Genomic DNA, 16,181 nt, shown 5'->3' on the forward strand with positions numbered 1-16,181 from the left:
ACAGAGAGTAACCCTACAAATTCTTATGCATAAAACAGAGAGGTTTGAATCAAAAATCAATAAACCAAGTATGGAGAGCAACATTTGCAAGGTGAAAGAAATACAACAGAGGCATAAAAAAACCCCACCAAAACAACAACAAAAAAGCCAAGATGTGTTGGTTACTATGTAGAGCAAGCTTTGCTCAGCTGTCAGTTTTTTTCCTCACCCTATGAAGGTTTGAATCATTTTGCAGTAAACAAAATGGCTTTAAAATAGAGATTAGAGTAAACGAACAGACAACTGAACTTAAACACAAACTGGATGCAAGATCTATACAAACCAAGTTTAGCTTGCACTTCTGTAGGGGAAACAGCCTGGTTTGTCTGCATAGCACTGACCACAGTGAGGGCACTTGGCATGCTATTAGCTTGAGGGGCAGACACAAGAAATTCACTCCATATCTATTTCTCTGTAAGAGAAATTCCTGCTGCCCTGAGTGTTTATGAATGGGGCACCAATAATGAACATTCCTTGCAATCTTCCTCTTCCTTTCATAATTATGAAAAAAATATTAGTGCTTCTGAAAACCACAACCTTTTCAGCAACTTGTACTAAATAAATATAATAAATATGTAATGTTTACTAAATACTAAGTATTTCCAAATAATAAACTATTTCAGATACCAATTAAACTGTATCAGATCTCTATGAAATAAATCAGCAATGAAATAATTCCCCCTAACATGATGAGGAAGTTCCAAAGTTCTTAACCCAATAGAACCAAAAGGTCTGGATTTCAAAAAACCAGGAGCTGATTCTTGCCCAGTATAAAGACTGTTTTTTCTTTTGTCCTCTATCCTGATTCTGCCATGTGCAACAGCTGAGGATATTTTGCATGGTAACAAATTTAGAGATCCGGTTTTCTCAGCTCTTCTTGAGAGCTCCATGCTCCTTCCCACCAAATCTTTGTAGACACTGAGGCTGCAGTGTTGCAGAACTGCAGTCAGGAATTTCACATTAGTCAAGAGTTACACTCACTGTACTTCCACAGTTTTCAAGATCCAACCATCTTGCATCTTATACACATATAGTGGGACTGTGAGACACAGTTGAGGTCCAATTGGCAGAGCTGTCCTGAATCACCATCTCTAAGGGAAAAGCCACCACAGTGAGAGCCTTTCTTTCCAGTTATTTATTTTATCCAGTAAATACCATGTTTCCTTGTTTACAAAAGTTGTTTTATGGAGCACATTTAGCTCATGGCTTCTACACTCATACTACAGCATAATATTTATGCTGCACAGATGTCTGCTAAAAACTGCTTTTAAGAATAAACTTCCAGTTGAAATGGATTCCATCAGCTTACCCCTTTTCCTGCTCCAGTGTCTGGCACAATAGCCATGCAGCAGAGCTGTGTAGAGCAGTACAACTGGAACATTGCACAACTACCAGACAGATTGTAAGAGTGACAAATAAGGGTTCTAGCAGATGGAAGCTCTTTCCTACTTGCTATTTTGCAAAATGTAAAAAAGCACAGATCACTACAGCAGTGAGAATTTTTTCAGCTACCACTAACAACCTTTGAAGAAAGATACTTACAACCCCTGGGAAAACATCAGGGTGCTCTGTGACCTTTTGCAAGTAGAATTTATTAACATCCAACTAAATTGGTTACAGAGACAAAAATAATAAATCAAGTTGTGCATCAAGGTACTCCAATGCTATTACAAATGTTTGGAGTGAAGTCGAAAACAGGGATGGTCCTGACTACAGGGAGACTTCTCAAATATCTGAAAGTCAGCAATAATTCTAATACATAGGATTCTGTTCCTCATTCTGGAATCACTAATGAATGCCCTATCAAAACAAACAACAAATTCAGCATTTAGCTGCTTTGTTTATGTAATACCTCAAACATGTTGGATGTTTTTCCAATACTGGAACTAGAAAAATACTGTTAACACAAAGACTTTTTGATTCTCAGGGATACCAACCATCTCCAAGGTGTGGAGCTGATGGAGGTCATCACCTCTTGTGGATCAACATCCCAAACATTCTCATAAGCTTTATTACAGTATTGTTTTAAACATTCAAAACACCAAATCCACAATTTATATTAAAATAACCCAAATAATTTAAAATAATTCTTTAACATATGGCATCTATTTATGTGGAAAATTTCTCTTATTGCTTTCAAAAAGCTGCAGCAAGAACAGTATGTAAGTACTGAGCAGTACAGTAATACATTTGAGAGTTACAGCATTTACTAAGTTTCAAAAGGTAAGCCAGATAATGTGCAGTTTCTTATGAGCCCACAGCTGCTGGAGTAAGTTGCACCCACCAGTAGCTAAAATATACAAAGGATGAGTTAGTGAACACTGACTTTTATTTATTGTAGGCATAATTCATGAATGAAAACACACTCAACCAAAAAACCTTTCATTTTAATGTCACTCTTTTGACCAGCACCATCTCATTTTAGCCCTTGCAAGATGTATTCAGTTATGTGAACAAGTTGGATGTCATCCTTCTCTCTATTAAAACGCACCACGGGCCAAGTTTTGCACTCCTCTTCAGCTCGCCCTCTCTGCATGAGTTGTACACAAAAAAGAAGCCATACTGAACAAAGCAAGATATGCTGAAAGTTTCCTGCTCTGCCAAGCTGGTCATTTGGAGAGATAACACAAGAAATTCACACAAAAGCAGATGCAAGGACATTAGTAATTAGGATCTGCTGAGCAGATATAACTGCATATTTCCATAGCACACTACCAGGTCCGACTGCAGAGTGTAAGAAAGTCTTATTCACAGTCACAGAAAAGATACACAAGGAATTTATGGGGAAAAGAATTTAACTACAGCCTTTAGATATGATTTATCATTTGTTAGAATGGACTGTTTTCCTATTCATCAGGTTTTTTTTAATAAAGAGAAAAATGGAACACTGAATAAGGGACCACATAGAAAAACTGAACAGGATTGTAAACAGCTGAGGGAAGGTGGAGGGCATGGAAAGGTGTGAGGTCTTTGTTAGGTTGGATCTTTTGTGGAGGTTGTTTTGAGACCAGCATTGGACCATTGTGCAACATGAAAGCTGTCCCTTGTTGGGCCCTAATTTCTGGTCCCATGAATTGGTGTTCTTTCTGTACAGTGATCTGGATTCAACACTAAGCTGCCAGGTATTAAGGTGACTGTGTTTGCAATTACTATGGCCAGATTTTAAAAGAAAACAGCAATCCTGTTTCCAGTCCTTCAAAGAAAACTGGTTGGTGGAAGAACAGAGCTCCAGGATGTTTCCTTATCAAAATTTGGGATGGTTTTAGTCTTTCTTCTAGGCACCTAAGCCTAGAAGCTCATTCCAAGCTCTGCATAAAGAATCTAAGTACAGACTGTTGGATCTGTGTTTCAAAAAGTGGCTAAAAGAAGTAGTTCAGTGCTGTGGCAAACTGTCACATCAAGCATAGCTCAGAGAACAAGAGATCCAGAAAGGAATGCAGTGATTAATGCTGCATTCTAGTTCCACTTGGTTTAAAGAGCACTTTATGCTACCCAGAGTCACCTCCTGAACAAGTGATGCAGTTTCGTAATCCCAAATTTACACAAAATCAGAAACTAAGCATCAAGCCTGCAAATCTGAAAGTAGAGCTGTGGGTTTCTGTTCCTCTGTATGATATTTCCCTGAATTTCTTTTTTTTTTCTTTCTATGCTTTACAACTTGAAAAATGAAGCAGGGTTTCAACGCCCAAAGGCCTGAGCTGCTCCATCACCTTGATGGAAGTTTATAATGAGGGTTTTACTTTATGAAGAGACACACAAGCAAAGGCAGAGCTGCACGAGTGCTTCTCAAACTGGCCTCCAAAATTGTATTAAGCAGTGTTTATAAAGTCATGAAATAAGAGAGCTATAACAGCAGTCAAGGGTCCATCAGGAAATTTTAAGACTGATCCATTGAGCTACACACCTTGGGGATCACAGCTCTGTATGAAAGGAAGCAGTTAAGTTGCCTGATACATGCTTTTTTACCATTCAGGGTAGAAATAGTGGGTAAAAAGTCCCTCAGTGTCAGTAATTAAAAATCACAGTTGTTTTAGTTACGCTGCCAAAAGCTAATATAAATTTTGTAACCATTAACACAGCTGAAGTTCTGGGGAAGAAAATTACCAAAATTACATATTTTACCAAGAAAAACTTTATAGAATATATTAAGTTTGTGAATGTTGAATATATTTACATGCAGAAATACACAGAACTAACATCAAGACAATTTTTTTCCACTTCTTAATATACAGTCAACAGAAGTTTAACTAAACCAAATTGTTTCATACAAAAGTAAGCAGGGAATACTATACTGCAGTTGGAAATGCGGGGTCAGAGGATCACTCACAACTGGTTACATTGTGTTTGGAGGTGTGTATTACAGATTTACAAAAGGAGCAATTGCTTGTTCAGTGATTTTGCTTCATGCATTTAAGAAATGCCCTGGATTATTCTCAGGCATTTTTATGGAGGCAATGCTAAAATTCTGGAGTTTACTCTCTTGATACAGAAATTTTGATGAAGAAATTTTTGTGTAAGGCACAGCTCAGCCCAATGCTTCTTGTCATTAATCCCATGTGTTTTGGACAGTTTGGAGTGTTAGAGAAATCAGACATGGCACTGCCAGTCTGGGCTATCAAAAATCATGACTCAAATACCCCATGTGAGATTGGTTTTGTTTAATACCTGAATGGGGGAATCCCCTCCACACACAGAATATACAAACCCAGCAATCAGATCAGATAGTATCACAGTAGCTGCCAAATATGACAATGAGCAAGCTTAATGCAGCCTCCACAAATTTTGCTCCTTTTCTTAAAATCTTTTATTTCCTCTACCCTCTCCTGTTTTTAAATGATCCTTATTTTTAGTATAATTTGTAATTACCAACAGCAAGGATAATTGCAACTATCAACTCATTTCTGTGCCAGGTTTTGACAGTTAATACAAGGAAAAAAGATAGGAAGGGAACAAGTCATGAAGAGAACCTCATTTTTCTTGAAAAGCTGAACAGCCCCAAAATTTAAGATTTCCTTTGGAATCAAAGCCCAAATTTTGTCTTCATGTAAGTGTGAACCTTGCCTTGTTGCAAGCTGCTGGCATGGTAGTCAAGTTTTTCCAAGACATATTAATTAGATATAATTATGCTAACTTCTTTGGTAATAAATTACAGAAATGATGGTGAGGCAGAGATCCTGGGCAGAATGAAAAACAGTGAAAAAGCATTCATCTGCCTCTGAGACAATGAGGCTTCAAGGTAATAGAAAGCAAAGTTCAAATATACATCTAATCTGACACCACAGATTTTGTTTAAAATTTAAAACCTTCATAGTATTTCCTTCATGTTACATATAATACATGGATCCATTTATAATAGATTTTTCTCTAGAACAATGCAGCACAATTGCAGTAAAGTGCAAGCTTTTCTAAGCTATTAGTCTGTCCTCCTAGGAGTCTACTTCATCCATGCCATGTCCAGTTGTTCCAGTCATAAGCCAATTTAACGTGCCAGCATTGGGGTTTGTTTTGTGTCTTTACAGTGGCATGTAAAGAAAAGAAAAGGGTGTGGCGACAGGATGTAGATCTGTCATGTGGAAAAATGCATTGCTGGCAGAGAGTTGCAGACACACAGAGCAGATTTGAAGAATCATGGATCAGGCTTGGGTTGCAGATATGTGGAAATGCAAATTATTCTGTTAATGACTATGGTATCGCTATTTGATGGAAAAAAACCCAAAATACTGCCCATCTCTATAATCTTCATTCAAAAGTGAGGCTTCTGCTACATTTGTTTCCTGCTAAATTTCTGACCTATGGTTTAGTAGCTGCACATATCGAACCATACATCTAAAATTACAGGAAATGGATGCAATTGATTTAGTGCAAGACATTTAAATATTTATCTGAACTTAACAAACAAACAGAGGAAGATCAAAGACTCCATATACTTCTCCATAAGGCAGGTGGTAATTTTTTAAATATAAGATCTTAAATATGTTATTTAAGAGGTAGAAAATATCAAAATACTAGGAAAAAATTTCTAGCTTAAAACAATCCGTTTGCTTACTTCTTAAAAAGTCTTACTGTTGCAATTTTTGAGTGAATTAAAAACAAATGAAGCTATGGAAGCACAGGATTTCGTGCTCTGTGTAAGATTTCACTTACTGGAAAAAGAGAGAGCTTCTTCATCTAGTTAGTGCTGAAGCAGTATATACAAATGATCTCCTCTTCTTGCCCTGTTGGGGGCTATAAATTTGAAGTGAAAATTTTTCCCAGTGGAAAATTTTGGCGATTCCTGACTTTCCAGCACTGCATGTAACCAGGTACAGTTCATATATAAGGCAGTAGAACCACCAATGTAAGCTCAGAACTACCTCTTCCATAAAGCTAAGAAGAAAGTTAATAGAAACGAAAGCTCACTTAAATCTTTCCTACAGACAGCAAAAGATCATAGTCAGATTTCAGCACCAGCTGATAATCTGTTTTAGCAATTTATACCAGCCCAGAGACAGCTGAACTACTCTCATTGCACTGTGGAAGCCTGCCTACAGTTTGAGTTACTAAGGCCTGCACTCTTCCTCAGCACAGCTAGGAGATGCTGATGCTACTGTCTCCAATGCAATTCAGTAAGGCATAATTTAACTCAGAACTGACAATATTACACATTGAAAAAGTAGTGTAAAAGCTCTTCTCTTTTCTATCTGTTAACATTCAGTACTATTTATTAAATATTTTATAAAAAAGAAATTAGGATATTTATACATTCAAACAATCACTGCAATAGTTGAGTAAAGGAAACAAATGAATTATCAGATTCTAAATTAAGCACGATTCTGGAGATATGCACATTTGCAGACACCACACACATCCTGTATGTGTGTGTGTATATATTTGTGTGTACATATAGATATATAGTTATATTTTATATATATGTCTTTTAAATCAGATCCAAGAATACAGCACAGAATATCTTCACTTAGCTCCTCTTTCACCAAAGGACAGGACTGTCCAGTTTTGAAAAACCAGGTTCTTTTCTAAGGTCCATGTAGGTTCCATTGCTCACCCAGGAGTCATCGCTGGATTTCCTACCAAAGATTAAACAAATGTAAGGTTGTATTTTCCATCCATATGTTGTGTAATGCAGTATAGCAGCATGCACAGATACCAAATCCAGCCCACGAACCAGGAGCAGTGCAGCTTGGAGAGCTGAATGGGTGTGTCTGCACTGGGCCATGGAGAGGCATCCCAATAGCCTAATGTTCACCTGAGAACATCACTATTGAAGAGCCAAATGCATTAGCTTGCATCTGCTCTAGTACTTTTGCTATATAATAATTAAATCCTTTATTCCATCATTTAAATCTACAGAAGAAATCTCAACTTTCAAATCCTCATTGTAAGGATTCAAATCCTGAATCTTATTCACAATTCTCATTGTAAATATACAATCACAAAGTATTAGTCTTTGCCTCTATCCTGCTTCCCTTTAGTAGGTGTAATTGGCATGGGATGAGTTAGCTCGCCAGCTTGTCAGAGATGAAGTAGCCTAAGCCATTCCCTTTTGCACCTATTTACAACATTCCTGTGTTCCTCAGAAATACAGTATAGATATATCCAGAAAAAGTAGGATCTCAGATCTGCTTATAGGCCCATACAACATTAATCTTGGCTCAAACTCTTTCACTGCAGGAGAACAGAGAAGCTGGAGGGCAAAAGACTGCTAGCATTTCTTTTAGTCTTTTGACGCCTCAAGTCTCCTGTTTAACTGATTTACAACAGGAAGAGATAAAGTGCCTTCAGAACAATAATTATCTCCCCATAAAACACAGGAAACATGTTCAAAAACAGCCTTGGATGCGAAAGGCTCCAACTCTGCACAATTCCACATCAGGTAATCCCCCTGAATTAAGCAGAGGCAATTGAGCAAAATCCAGCTACTTCAGCATGCTTCAAAGATGTTACATTAACTCAGGCAAATTCAAATGCAGACTAAACATCAGTTGCAATCAAGGCAAAAAAAAAATAAAATTCAGGGATGCACTAATAAAAAACTAGTACATAATTCTGAGCTTTAACTAAGACTGGATTATTCAACATCACCAAAGTACAAACCCAAAGTATATAGAAGAACCCTGGAAAAAACTGGAGCCTGTGGATGTGGCAATTTAGAATAAGATCTATAAGAAGAATTTTAATAAATGATAGTATATGCTAATTATTATCTAGTACCTGAAAAATCTAGGCTGATGCTCTAGATTGTTTTCTTCTAGCACCTTCCGTCGTTCTCTCTGTAGCTGCTCGATCCTCTGCTTTTGTATTTCAGCTCCTTCGATATTCCCTTCTTCTAGAAACCTGCAGCAGCAGTGATATGAGACAATTGTTCTCCTGCCTCCAGAATTTAATCTCTTCAGCAGGTATTTCAGAGTGTTTGAAAGGTAAACAGCTACCTCTGCAGACAACTGCACCATGAAAAAGCACTTAAGGTAAGATAACTCTTGGAACAAGCTCAGAGTCACAATTACATTAGATTCTTCTACTTGGAAATTTGCAACAGTAAAAATTTCACTGCAGAAAAAAGTTGCAAGTGTCTCAGTTTTTGGTTATTCAAATACTGTATGCCCAACATCCAGTACCTAAAGTACTTAAATTTTAACATCCTAGGAAAGGCAGTTATGTAGAGGCATCCAAGAGGCAATTTTAGGACACACTTCCATAACAACTAGATCATCTCTCAATAAGTGATTACAATGTCTGTTTCAGATTCACATTAATGTAAAAATAGAAAGGCACTGCAGTTATCCACAGGAAATAGTCTTGAGTTCAGGGTAAAGTGAGTGAACAGAAGATTAAGAACTATTTAAGGAAAATATTTCAGAGTTAAAGCTTCTTACCTTTGGTCTGGTCTAAAACGTGTATCAGTGGATGGGAGTAACGACCTAGTTTGTGGGTCCAGTTCATTTAACTCCAGTGCAAATTGTGTAAATCCATACCACTGTTCATAATCTTTAGGCATCGGATCTACAGAATAAAAGAGTGCATTCAGAGTTCCAGTAAAATGGTATTATAGTGAGAAAGAAAATTTCAAGCTCCATCCAGTCATTTGTTTATGCCTGATCCACAGTGTCAGTTCTGGGGGAACAAGAAGTTTTTAATAATGTGACAAAAGAGAACATCCCCCTTGACAATTGCACTGCAGCAAGACAGATTTCTGTCCTCTCAGCTGACTCACAGCACAACCGTGATGAAGGCCATGCTATTATCGCAATGTTTTTTCAAAACACAGTAGGCAAAACCCCACAAGCTTGGGAGAAATTCAGCTATCACTGTAATTTACAGAACTGAGCTTTGTAGGCTATCCTCCAGTGTTCAACACATGAAACAAACAGTTCTCTGCACAAGCAGTAGGAGCAGTTTGTTCCCTTTTTCCCCCTTCCTGCTAGAGTCCTCAATACTGACTTCATGCCCAAATATGAAAATGAGGGAGAATGAAGAAAATACAGGAAGCCATGGGATTATGTTCTCATATTATCTAAATGATATATTCTTCTATCTAGCTTTTAAATGCTTGACAAAAATCTAATACTCTACAGAAGAATAACAAGAAACTGGGGTCTAATAAAGAGATTAAAACCGTTAAGTTGTTTTAATACTCAAGAAGATCTCAGTTTGTGTACGTGAGCCATTCTGATCACTAACTTGCTCTCCATATGCAGTTTGAAGATGAAGCTGTCCCACAGTATAAACTTTCATGCCACTTCCCAAAGAGCCGATGCACAACTTTCCCAGATTTATCCATGACACTGCCTTCGATCTCGTGTGCATTTGGATTCCAATACTTGGCCTAGAATTAAAAGGAACAAAGGGAAGGAAGGTGCATAAGAGCTCAAGTGCAGGCCATTTTGCCATGCTAGTAGCACCAGGCTGTAGAGCAATGAAACCTGTTAATTTAGGTGTGCATTACAATATCAAATGCAAACAACTTCTAGTACATTAAAACACTAACTTATTAATATGTTAGCTTCTTAAAATACTAAATTGAGAATTGTATTTATTTGGTTTGCCTTTTTGTAGGGGCAGTATGAGGTGAAGTGCAGCTGACCTTGAATTTTGCCCAAACACAGTTGGCCCCGAGTCCTGACTTGGTTATCTACATGTCTCCCAAATTTGCAGAAGAGGAAGAGAAGGAACTCCTACATTCATCTCCACTATAAACAGTTTACAATATCAAAGGTGTAAGATTTGCAGGCTCTCAGTCTTTAGTATTTGAACTTCCAGTGCAGCTCTGAAAATACATTAAAGTACTTTCAAGTAATTATTTGGGGAAAAAAAAAATCATCCTAATGCTTCTTAGAAAGCACAGAGTATTCAGGAAATAAATAAAATAAAATAACCCCAAACTTGCTGGGAAGCATGCCATGCTGCATAGGTACACTGAAGTACTTCCCTTGTACCTGTATGGTCTGTTCTATATAAAGCAGAACCTTCTCTCAGATATAGAGAAAGGTAAGTCTCTTAGGATGATTTATAAAACTATTTCTCAGGTTAGAAATTTTGGCATTGCTTTACATTTTCATTGATTTTCCTTTACTACAACTCGTCTATTGCCAAAAACTGAATTTAATTTCAATTATAAGAACAGTTCCTGAAGAAGTCATATATATTGTACTTGTACTGAAGCAAAAGCTTTGAGCAATACCCCAACCTCTTATTTAAACTCCTCTGAGGACCTGCAAAGGGCTAGCAAAGAGCATCAGGAGAAGCAGCCTGCATAAGCACTGGTCCTACAGCTGCAGAATGAATGCAACCACAGCATGTGCCAGTGGGCTAGTAGGAGGCATGTGGTAAACCACTGTCAGTTTGTGCCTACACCTCTCATCAAACCCAGAGTAGACATTCCTCTCCCAAAAATCCCTCCATTTCCAGTGGAATCACTCAAGAAAGCTGTTGCTTCTTTTGTCTAATGAGTGGCAGTTCCTTCAAAGATAGTTTTCAAGGAATCACAGGTAATTACAGCTTGTAAGCAGAAGTACAGAGCTTCAGCAGAGAGCAGCCTCCCACTGCTGTGCCTGTTCGAAAAGGCAGTGCCAACATTGCTGTGGTTACCTTTATGAAAGTCAGTTTGCAGTGGCACGTGTCATCATTAAGATTTTTTATGATGATCTCTCCGTAGTGTTCAATCCATCTTTGCCCACTCAAGATGTTATGGATGCAGGATGTCACCTTGTTCCAGGCAAAATGGTCTTTAAAACTATAAGGAAAAACACAAGGCAAGAAAAGTCTCATGCCATGTTCAAGTGAGCTCAAACTTGAGGAAAAAAATTTGCAGAGAACTTGATTAGAGAAAACAAATTATTTTTTTTCTTTACTAGAATGATTCATCTTCTTGTTCCAAACCTTCTCAAAAACAAACCCTATGACAACTATCCCACCTCCCAGAAAATCCTTTTCACTTCTGCTACATACTTTGAATTCAGTTTTCCCTCAATTTACTTGCCCTTCTAACCAGTTTCAAGTTTCCAAAAGTAATCATTCTGGTATCTTCTACAGTCTGACATGCCCATTCCAAGCTTGACAATGGAAAACACAAGAACATGGGCCACCAGAGTGATCCAAACACGTACTGAGAGGAATGAGCTTGGCTCAAAGCTCTCAAGGCTGAGCCTAATATGTGTGCTTTAGGCAAGAGCAAAAGTTCTCACCAGGTAGTTCAAGATGCAGTTGCACACTGGGAAACAGCAAACAGGGAGAGATAAACAAATACCAGTAGAGAATACAACATTTTACCTTTTCTGATAGAGGTAGATGCTCTCATAAACAGTTTTATAAAGCATCAAGGAAAGGAAAGTCTCGTGAAGACATATTCTACAATTTGTTCTGGGTATGGATGGCCAACTTGCTACTGGCAAGGTAAAATATAAACTTGCAAAGCACCAGTTTCCTCAGAGCAAGTACCTCATTCACATCCTGTGAAGTTATTAGAATCTTTCCCTACCTCCCTTCAATCACTTGCTTTCACTTGCTGCTTTGTAAGGCACACACAGGACAGTTTGTACAGACTAGCAGATACACAGCCAATTTATCACACAGTAACTTGTTTTTCTGCCCTTACCTATGCACATCACATTTTATCATAAATGCTTAAAAAAAAGTATTTGTTTCAAAATGAACCTTAATAGTAATGCTTAATTTTTCCCTATAGCCACAGCACCTGTTTTGTACCCAATTCTGTATCAGATACACAGGGATACAAACCAGCACATAGAGATCACATATGAATCAGACTGCTTCCCAGTTCATCAGCCCATCATAGGCCCTAATATATTAATTACCTTGGCTCTGAGTGCTCATGCACATCCTAGAAACTTTTCATTCCAAAGCTGAGGGCAGGTGTTATGAATGTAACATGGTGTACACATTACCTTTTGGGTACTGTCTTACTAGGTTTCAATTTTAGCCACTTTAAAGAAAAACACATGCTTCATTTGATGAGTGCTAGGTTCTTGAATTCTTTGGCTTGTTGTGTTTTTTTTTAAGATGGCAGATTAATTTTGTACTCTCTCACTGGAAAACAGATTTAATTGGAACAATACTCAACCTTTAGACCTCTGGTTCTGCAAGCATGATGGATATAGGCCAAATTTTAAGTGATTTTAATTGCTCATCAATAATGGGCACTCTGACAAACTGGCATTGAAACACTGCAGATTTTTTATTTAAAAAAAAAACAAATAACAAAACAAAAGGAAACAAACAAGCTATACTCAACACTTCACTACAGTGGCTGCTTCCTTGGATAATAAACACCAGATATGTAACTGGTTCTACTTATCACTTACAGTAATTATTTCTGCAGGGATGATGGTTGTTGGCCTTGCCTACAGCCCAGAATGGTGTCAGAGTCCCTACAAATATAGTCACAAAAGACAGGAACAACACCATCTCTTCCCCCAAAACCTATTCTCAAGCAAAAGAATTCATAGCTTCCTTTACTCTACAGTTTTTGTCTATGAATTTGAAATGCATTAAGGTTGAAATTCGACTGAAGTATGAAAATACCAACTTTTCTTTTTTCAAGGTACGCACGAGTGATGGGGTTTTTTTTCACTGTTTATTTTTCATAACCTTTGAAAGTGCTTCTGATTGAAGCTTCTGGGTTTGGTTTGGTGAGGTATTTCTTCCTCCCCTTTTCTCTTTAAATTAAACCATAGCTACCAGTCCTTTCAAAGGGCAGAGCAGAGCTGGCTGTGCTCTGAATGAGTGTGGCTCCAGTGTGTGCAAGCACATCTGTGCCTGTGCACAAACAGCAGTGCCCAACAGCAGCACTTACGCTGGAAGAGTTACGTGTGTCGTGCCAACTGGAACAATTTCCATGGACTTGCCCCAGAATTTGTTTTTCCATCTGACATCTGGAACAAGAAGTAAAAACAAGATGGGTTTAGTCACAGGTAGGTGAATCAGGCTGTTTCTGGGCTCTATTTTCAAGAAATTCAGAATAACAAAGTGCAACAGAAGCGTTCAAAGAATCTTGTGGGACCTTCAAATACTGGCTGGTGGGTTTGTTGTTGTTGCTGTTTGCTTTGTTTGATTTTCACTGTAATTTTGGTTATTTAAATAGCAAAGTAACAGATACTTAACAGTCTAACTTTTTCAAAAGAAAGAAATTTAAATAAGCTATAGACAGGGTATACTTGTCTGCAATTCAGTTGCTAGTGAATGAGTGCACACATTTTCAAAAACAAAACCAGAATTTCAAATACAAAAATAAAACAAGAATATCCACAGTCAAGAGCTTAAAGAAGGTTCCAAAGGGCACAAAATGGCAGAGGATTTTAACTGATCTTTGAAATCTTGTTTGAATCACAGAAAGACATGTCCAAGTCTCATGCCATTTCTTCAAAAATAGAAAAAAGATAAGGAAACTTAACGCAAGTTTAGCCAAATTTATTGAGCAAAAGAACCTGGAAGAGAAGGAAACAGACAGGAGCATGGCAAAAGGGGTGTACAGTTAAATTGGGTTAGATAATCAGAGAGTAACTTCAGAGCTCAGGAGAAAAGCTCCTTCCTATTTTAGACTCTAGGAACTCCATTCCCTGCCCCACCTGAAAAAGAGGGGAAAATTCAACTCCTGTCTCAAAAAGATGCTAGTTCTAACAGAAGGCAAACAAAACACCATTTTCTGTGCAGTTCTGGGGGGAAACTCTTACCCTGTTTGAGAGATGGATGCTCAAACCACAACTAAGAGGTTACTCACGCATCTCCTGAGTACGTATGTGCAAGTGAGGAGTGAGCCACACTGAGCTGCCTACCATTGCAAAGACCAGAATGGGATGTAGGGCAGAATTCTGCACGCAAAGAAGTTGCTTTTTTATCACATGAGAAAAGGACCTTTTGGGTTTTTTGGTTTTGAAGTCTGGTGCTGGGTCAGCTTCTTCAGTGACAACGATTCTGGTGTGATTCCTACACTGCACAACAAGTGCTTGTTGAGGGAAATTCTGTCCTGGCTTTCTCTCCTCTGCAGTGGGATGGAAGAGAAAGGGCAAAGGTGCACCCTACTGAGTTTAACAGTTAAAATGCATTACCAGATTGTGCCAAATTCTCTCATAATTGGCAAAGCTGCCCCACAGAGATCAGCATGTGGGAAACATCTGGGGAGCCAGGCTGCAACTTGATCACACAATAATTTTAGGACAGACAAGAAAAAGCAAAGTGTTATTTCAAAGCTATGCTCATACTAATTCAGGCACAGATGCTATAATAGCTGAAACTTCCTTCATTTCCACTGCTCACGGGTCAACACTCCTCTGCAAAAGCAGAGTCAGCTTCATGAGTCGTGGAAAGCTATCTCCAAACTATTGTTCCCTGTCAGAGCCCAGTCTTCTAAATCACTGGACATGATCAGGAGATTTCTTGGTGATGGAACACATGAACTAAGGTCAGTGTGTGGTGGGATGAAAGCACTACTCTGGCAATGTTGCTGCCTCCTTTTCAGCTGAGAAGGTGACACAGTAAGTGAAAAGGTCTTTGCACACAGAGAGAACTGAACTCACTGACAAGCTGCCTTTATGATTAAATTTGTGTTAACCTTTCCACACAAGTTAATATAGCCTCATTACAAGAGGTCGCAGCATTTAAAACTTGCCTTCTAGCCCTCCCATAAGCTCAGCTAGCATATTTAAAAACGAAGCAAACAAAAACCTCCAAGCCCTGCTGCACCCTGATTGAATGTGCTGTGCTCATCAAGACCAAATCTGACTCTCATATTAATCAGATTCTCAGCTCTCATTAGAAGAACTTCATTCTCTAAATGGAAGTGTTAAAATATTTGAATGATAACAGTTGTCAAGATCTGTTAAACAAATCAATCTCATCTATTTTTATTACGACAGGCTCCTACCTCATCTTATTTATACAGTTTTCAAGTTAGGGAATACATTTTTGGCCATCTCAGCTTTTGGGCTATGAAGAAAAGGATTTTTGTGTCCCTGTATTTGTTTACAAAGCAAAAAATTACAGAGAATAATAAAACCCAGACTAATGGGTTCCGATATCTGTTCAGTATGGCTCCATCTATGATAACTATAATCAAGTCAGCAGAGCCAGTCAGAAAAAAAAAAGATTACAATATGGCTACCTTGTGATTTGACAAACCCCTGGGTGAAGGATTTTAAGTTAAAAGACATGGTTGTTTTGTGTACACTCTAAAATTATCTGGCCACACAGGTACTGTAACTGGCTGACACCTTCACTAGCAGTACATAATGTAATAATGCCAGCAGAGAAAGAAAAGGTAAATGTATTTATCCTTGCTGCTACACTAATTTTTGAAAATTGCTTTCAGAATAGGTTTACAAGATTTGCCAAGGTTCAGGACTTGTAGTTTTTTCATGCTGTCTTCAAGCTTGTTTGTTTTATAAATAGCTTGACATACAATTCTTCTTTACTAAAGAAAAACATCCCCCAAAAAAGCCCAGACAAACCTGATTTTAAAGAAGAACAGATATTTGTACATAAAAATAATAATCAACTAATGTTACATGAAAAAATCCAAATAATGCAAAATATCTTGAGAATTTTTATAACGGCAGAAGATCCGAGTAAGAAGCATGCAAGTCAGCATAGGTTAAGCATTCCACAAAACTATTCTAATACAAATTCAGGCAAGG

At 37.9% G+C, this 16,181-nt stretch overlaps 1 protein-coding gene across 5 annotated transcripts in view; it reads right to left on the reverse strand.

Annotated features, from left to right (window-relative positions):
* Nucleotides 1-1,610: 1,610 nt before the first annotated feature.
* The window catches only part of OSBPL3 (oxysterol binding protein like 3), an 85,093-nt gene continuing 70,522 nt past the window's right edge, over nt 1,611-16,181 (reverse strand). For all 5 annotated transcript variants that reach the window (XM_015619043.2, XM_015619046.2, XM_015619044.2 and 2 more), the window contains 6 exons: nt 13,346-13,424; nt 11,122-11,266; nt 9,715-9,859; nt 8,910-9,036; nt 8,248-8,370; nt 1,611-7,103 (listed from right to left, as the gene is read on the reverse strand). In XM_015619043.2, coding sequence (XP_015474529.1) covers nt 7,007-7,103; nt 8,248-8,370; nt 8,910-9,036; nt 9,715-9,859; nt 11,122-11,266; nt 13,346-13,424 — 716 coding nt within the window. In that variant the 3' untranslated portion in view covers nt 1,611-7,006. The remainder of the gene's footprint in view (nt 7,104-8,247; nt 8,371-8,909; nt 9,037-9,714; nt 9,860-11,121; nt 11,267-13,345; nt 13,425-16,181) is intronic.

This window comes from Parus major, chromosome 2 (genome assembly GCF_001522545.3).
Source record: "Parus major isolate Abel chromosome 2, Parus_major1.1, whole genome shotgun sequence".
Classification (NCBI taxonomy): domain Eukaryota; kingdom Metazoa; phylum Chordata; class Aves; order Passeriformes; family Paridae; genus Parus; species Parus major.